The following is a 6,000-nucleotide window of genomic DNA, read 5'->3' as shown; positions in this document are numbered from 1 at the left end:
TCTTAGCTTCTTATTCGTTTTTGCAATTTGACCGAACTTCAGATGCATGATACACGGCAATTTCACACAGTGAGAGAACTTACGTACCGGGTCATCCATCGTCGGGACAAATGGTGCCATTTTCTCAAACAGGCTGTGGGGCACCGGCATGCTCTCCTCCAGCACCTGACGCGTCGTGTGTGTCATGCATGGGCACGAGTCACCGCTTCTCGGTGTCCAGTTGAGGTCGGGAACCGGCGCCCCATTGAACTACACCGGCGCCACGCCGGAGGCGAACCGCGACGCCGCGTGGACCTGCAAGGGAGCGGGTGTTCCAGGACGCAACTAGGAACTTACCGAGCTCCCTGACGAGGCCGGGGGAGCGACACCGACGATCCCCTCTGGCTTGACGAGCAACATGGTCTTCGCAAAGCTCGGATGGATGTCTACTTGCGCCGCGCCGGCTTTTAGATGCATCTGCTACGCCTGCTGGGTGGCCTCCATGGTGGCGGCCGCTGCATTCCTCTCTTTCTGGTTCCTGCGCCTTTCTTCTCCTTGGACAACACCTTCTTTGCCGCCTTCGGCTTAGCGTCCCGGCCACCGGTGGCGGCACGCTTTGCTTCCGCTGGAGTTGCGGTCTCCATTGAGGCTATGATCGTGGCTATGGGGGAGTCTGGGGCGGCGACGGGTGCGAGGGTTCCCTCGGAACCCATGGTGGTGGCTGCGGCGGCGAGGACATCCATCGCTTCAGGACTGCTGGCGCCGGTCTACTTTGATTTTTCGGTGGGGAATGGTCATTGGCGGGAATGTTATCGGCCTCCCTACCACTGACGCGCGGGTCCTACGTACAGTGGACACTCGGCGCAAACCTGGTGCGTCAAATTTGCGTCTCCGCGAACGGCCCGGTCACTTTGCGTCGCCCCGCTGGAGCAGGATCCAAACGCATTTTCGGTCTTCAAGGACGCAAACGGTCGCTCACGTCGCCCTGTTATAAATGCCCTAAGAAGAAGCAGTGAAGGCATTGTAGAGAATCGGGCTACTGCGTGCGAAGTTCAGGCAGACATGGTGAATAAGCTGGTAAGCGGTACATGATTGATCGAGGCTGCCTACGATGATACCATCATACTGCCGGTCTGCCCCATCATCAGCACACCACGACGTACATGAGCTTATTCATCAGTACAAAATTTATAAACTAAAATATGTCTAGATTTATTAAGCCACTAATGAGAGGGAGAATAAAGATGAAGATATAGATGTTTGTAACGAGACTCACTCATGATATAAAATTGAGCAATATTTCAAAAAAACATGTAAATAGTTTATTATTATTTCGTAGCAACGCACGAGCATTCAGCTAATTTCTCAAATCTGCAAAAGGATAAATATAATATAGCAAAATGAAACACATATTACGGAGGTTCTTTTCCTTTCCAAAACTGAAGCAATCGTCATCTATTAATTATAAGTTCTAGAATGATATACATAGATTCAGCTTTCCGTAGAGAGCAGTTGGCTGTATTAAGTTAACTAAAAGAATCTAGCTACTCTCACAAAGAAGCAAATCTACACAACGATTTCAGCCGCTAACCAGATCCATTGCATCTCTGAAATCCGCAGGTAGCTAGCCTTATTCAGTTCTCTGTGTATGTCCTCCAACCTAGTACAACTGGACCCAATTTCAGGTGCCAAAAAACCCCTCACGCCTCATGCCTAGCGACGTGAGAACAGATCCCAACCCAAGTCTGCCTCTTTCCGCTTGGGTGCCACCCCAGAGGAGGTACTGCCACCACCTTGTGACATGTCTCTCATGCGTTCATCGACAAACATGTTCTGGCCTTGGAACAGATCCCAGCCCGAGTCTGGCTCTCTCCGCTTCGGTGCCACCCCAGAGGAGGTACTGCCGCCACCCTGTGACATGTTTCTCATGCGTTCATCGCCAAACATGTTCTGACCTTGGAACGACACAGGCCAGTAGCCCCCATCTTCCCGCCGCACGCCTTCAGATGAGGGTCCATAGCTGAAACCCATGCTAGGATGGAAATAGCTCAGTTCTGTAGAAGACGGTGGAATCGCTCTGCTGCTGAAAGATGGATGAGAAACGCCGACACCTGAGCCTAGCAATGATGGCATAACCGGATCACCCCTGGCATCAACCATGTAAGGACCACCCGCTAATGACATCATAGGCCCCGGAAATGATAAAGCAGAGAGATACGGATAGCTCTCGACGCTAGGGGGTGCGTGTGCATAAGACTGCATTGGTCTTGTATGAACTCTAGACTCCATACTCGGACCAAGAAAGTTATGCTGGATTTGGTGGCGATGTTCTTGCTGTCCAACAAGTATTCGCTTACCCAGAATTGTAACTTCAGAACTGCCTGAAGTTTCCTTCCCTGAAGCCTTGGCAGAGAACTCGTTTACTGCCCGTGATGAGCCATATATGTTCGACATATTGTCATTCAAGTCAAAGTTATTGACTGCAGGTTGCCTTGAAGATGAAGACGAAGGAGGCTGACTGATTGTGCCAGCAAACTGTCGCCGATTCCAGAACAATGGCACATCTGTTTTAGTGACTGCGGCTTCCTCATTATCGCACGGGCCGTTAAGGTCAAGTTCAAACCCCCAACTCACAGCCAAAGCGGCGGACTTATCCTTGGATGCTAGCCCAGAAGTTGGGAAGATGGCTGCTGAACGTGGCTCCTCGGCGACGGCATTGTCGCTATCAGCTAAATTCAGGTCAAACATGTTGCTTGCTTTCTGCGAAGAAGCAAGAATTGACTTGTCTCCTTCGAAATTCCGTCGAGGAGAAGCTGGCCGGAAAGCACTAGTAGCAGCAGAACCTTTCCATCCATGTTCACCTTCGAAATGGAGTCTTGATGGGAACACAGAAGATGCTCTCGAAGCAGCCACAGCAATAGGTGTTGACAGATTAACAGAATTACTCAGAACAGACTTTGTATGCCAGTCAGTTTCCTCAGGGCACTGATTTTCGTTAAGATCAAAGTCTTCCAGTTCTGTGCTCCGTGTAAGTTTTCTAGTGAAAGGGCCAGTGTCATCGGTAATACCCGAGCCATCCTCCTTAAGAGATGAGGAACTCCCTGAACCGTTCCCCGTAGTGGAGGATTTATTGTCATTTGATTCATCAATAGGCGGCTCAGGCTGCTGATTTGCTACCAAGTCAGGACTATCATCGCGAGAATTAATATCAGGAGAATCACAAAATGGCTCTCTGTAGTCGATGACTTCCCGCTCCACCTCAATAGCAACAAGACGAGCTACTTCCAGTGCATCAGTGTCATCATACTCTGCTAATGATCTCGATTTATCTCCATTTAACGCAGCCGACTTTGAGTCTGCTGCCTTTGAGGAATCTCCAAAGCTATCCATGCATCTCTGGAACCTATATTCATTAATGGCACCCTCTGCATCTGAATCAGATGATGATGTAGGTGCCTCTTCTTTGCCAAATCTTTCTTCATCTGATGAATCTTGCATAACGTGGCTTACATTTGCGAGATGGTTTAAATCTTCCAGCGTGTCCTTCACAGAATGTGGCACGTCTGCTGAAAATGGCTCATCTTTCTTGATATCATCCAAGCAAGCTGGATCATTTTGGTCCTCCACATGCATTTCCGTACTAAGAAATGAGTTGTTAGGCTCTGGAGACTTGGCCTCTGTGGTCATGTCTGGTGCTGCAACTTGCGCAGCACCACTCTTTGCTTCAAGAGAGTCCAAGCGCGGCATGCCACTGGTGGCCAGGCCTACATCATTCATGGCAGAAATCTCGTCAGCGTAGGGCAGCAGCTTTTCTGAACTGCCATGAGATGATACTGAGATGTCATTTCCTAAAATGGCATTTCCATTAGATTCATCATCATCAGCAATCACAGGCTCATTTGCTCCATCCTTTTCACCATTCTCCGTCTCCTGGCAAGCTTGTGAATCTTTAAGCTGCCGATCTAACCGTGTTGCATCTTGTGTATCCATGTCCTGGTCATGTGTACAACAACCTTTCGATACGCTGCTCCATTTCTGACAGAGAACTCGCGCCTTCTGGCTGACCTCAGCATTCGCATGAACAAGCAGATTCTGAACAGTAGGCAGGAGGACTCCACAGGACGCTGGTGCTCGCGCGGTATCTGGAAGGCCGTCGAGAGCAGTGAGTATTGCAAGCATTAGATCCTGTGCCGCGCTGCTGCTATCCTTGCTGCAACTCTGAACATCCTGAAACCACTTGGTGAGAAAAGCAACGCCGTCTAGCTGCACGAAATGCTGCAAGCACTCTTCGTTCGCGGTGACCGCTAGCGCGTTCACGGCGGCCGAACACCGCCTCAGCAGGTCGGCCTCATTGAGCGCGACGGCGTCTCTGAGCTCGCGCATCTCAGAGACGAGGTCCCCGATTCTCGCCACGGTTGAGATGCCCTCTTCCATCTCCGTAGGAGTGAAGAAATCCTCCAGCATCCTGCTTGCCAACGCTCTGTGCTGCTGCTGCAGCGCTACTAGTTGGGCGCCGAACCGAGTCTTGGCTGGTTGGGCGGTCGAGCAAGACTCATTCAGGACCCTGAAAATGTACACCAGTATGATGATGATGATGATGAGTAAGATGTATTGCGGATTTATTTGTGGGGCATCGCATCGCATCGCATCGGTTGGAGACAATAATAATCGAAGCGTGTATACAGATCATATAGAAACAGAGTATGTAAAGCCAAACATGCGTGTATATATAAGAAACAAGACGAGTAGCTCTTCCCTCACTCTAGGATTATCTGGCTGGCTGGTGCATAGCCCAATACTTGGTTAGCTACAGATACTACTAGAGTAGTACTGTATTAGTAAAGAGAAAAACATGCAGTTTAAGATGACTCTAGGGATTACTCGATGGGCCCTAAGAAGAAGCTTGCGAGTGTAGTTTACACATGACTTTGCAAATTCGACAAAGGCTGGATGAAAAATAAAATAAAAAACATACATACATACATACAGGAGCTGTTAGGTAGCAGCTATTTGCAAATCGAAAAGCAGTTAGGCATTGAAACCGAAAAACAGAGCCTCCCCTGCCGCCGTGGGCGGGGGTGAGGAACGGGCACGTCAGATCCAACCCAACCCCACCCCGAGGAGAGGAGAGGACGCATCTTGGGGCGCGCGTAGATGAGAAGCGAAGGGGTTGCGCGGGAGAGGAGAGGAGAGGAGAGGAGGGGGGCTCACCGCTGACCTCGGGAGGGGGGGGGGGGGGGTCGCCGGAACCCTAGAAATCGCCTGCCGGGGCTGGTGGTCGGAGTCGCTGTCGGGGGGAGAGGAAAGGAAAGGAACCGGGAGCACGGAATGAGGAGGAGTCACTCGTCTCGTCTCGTCCTCGCTTTCCGTGCCCCACCTTGTCAGCAGGCTCCTTCCTGTGTAGTACTAGTACAGTACTACAGGTCACATTGCGTGCGTGCTGTGCTGTGCTGGCCCGGTCCAAGTCCGACTTCGTCCCCCTGATCAGCAAAAAGAGCGTCCCAGATACTAGTAGATCGTGTGCATGTCATGCTGAGAGAGTGAGAGGAAATGGGGTACTCACACCATTTCCACATGCATGGCTTAATCTTTGAGACAAGCAGCCGCGTCCTAAACGGCATCTCATAAAGCTTTTAAAAAACGTGTTTCGTTCGTGCCGCGTTTGAGGGACATCGCTCCCTAGCCACGGCCCCCAAATATTAAAATTTTGTTTTTTTGCATCTTTATTTCAATAAAGAGAAAAACATTTCACAAACTAATACGTAGTAATCGGGAACATGGTTTACACCAAGATATAATTTGGAATATGATTTTCCACAAACTAATACATAGTTTGAACCATGGTTGACACAAATATAAAACATTGCAAAATAACTAAACCTAACTAGTGTTGGCATCAAAGATTTCGTGTGTTCGCTGCCAAGAAATAACACTCTGAGGCACCACCAGTCACCTAAACTGGAAAATCCAGCTCTTGACGGTGCCCCTATTAGTTCTTTCGAGGAAGAACAACCAGAAACC

At 49.8% G+C, this 6,000-nt stretch overlaps 1 protein-coding gene across 2 annotated transcripts; it reads right to left on the bottom strand.

Annotated features, from left to right (window-relative positions):
* Positions 1-1,419: 1,419 nt before the first annotated feature.
* LOC127314356 (uncharacterized) lies at positions 1,420-5,360 on the bottom strand. Of its 2 annotated transcripts, none has more exons than XM_051344814.2 (2): positions 5,191-5,360; positions 1,420-4,543 (listed from the first exon to the last, which is right to left on the bottom strand). In XM_051344814.2, exon 2 carries the CDS (start codon positions 4,441-4,443, stop codon positions 1,693-1,695), a length of 2,751 nt encoding a protein of 916 aa, XP_051200774.1. In that variant the 5' UTR covers positions 4,444-4,543; positions 5,191-5,360; the 3' UTR covers positions 1,420-1,692. The 2 variants fall into 2 exon arrangements, with proteins under 2 accessions (XP_051200774.1, XP_051200775.1); XM_051344815.2 differs by having other exon boundaries at positions 5,198-5,360.
* Positions 5,361-6,000: the final 640 nt, after the last annotated feature.

The sequence above is a fragment of the Lolium perenne genome, chromosome 7 (assembly GCF_019359855.2).
Source record: "Lolium perenne isolate Kyuss_39 chromosome 7, Kyuss_2.0, whole genome shotgun sequence".
Lineage (NCBI taxonomy): Eukaryota > Viridiplantae > Streptophyta > Magnoliopsida > Poales > Poaceae > Lolium > Lolium perenne.
Note: the sequence above shows the minus strand (reverse complement) of the source record. Positions and strands in the feature narration are given on the sequence as shown.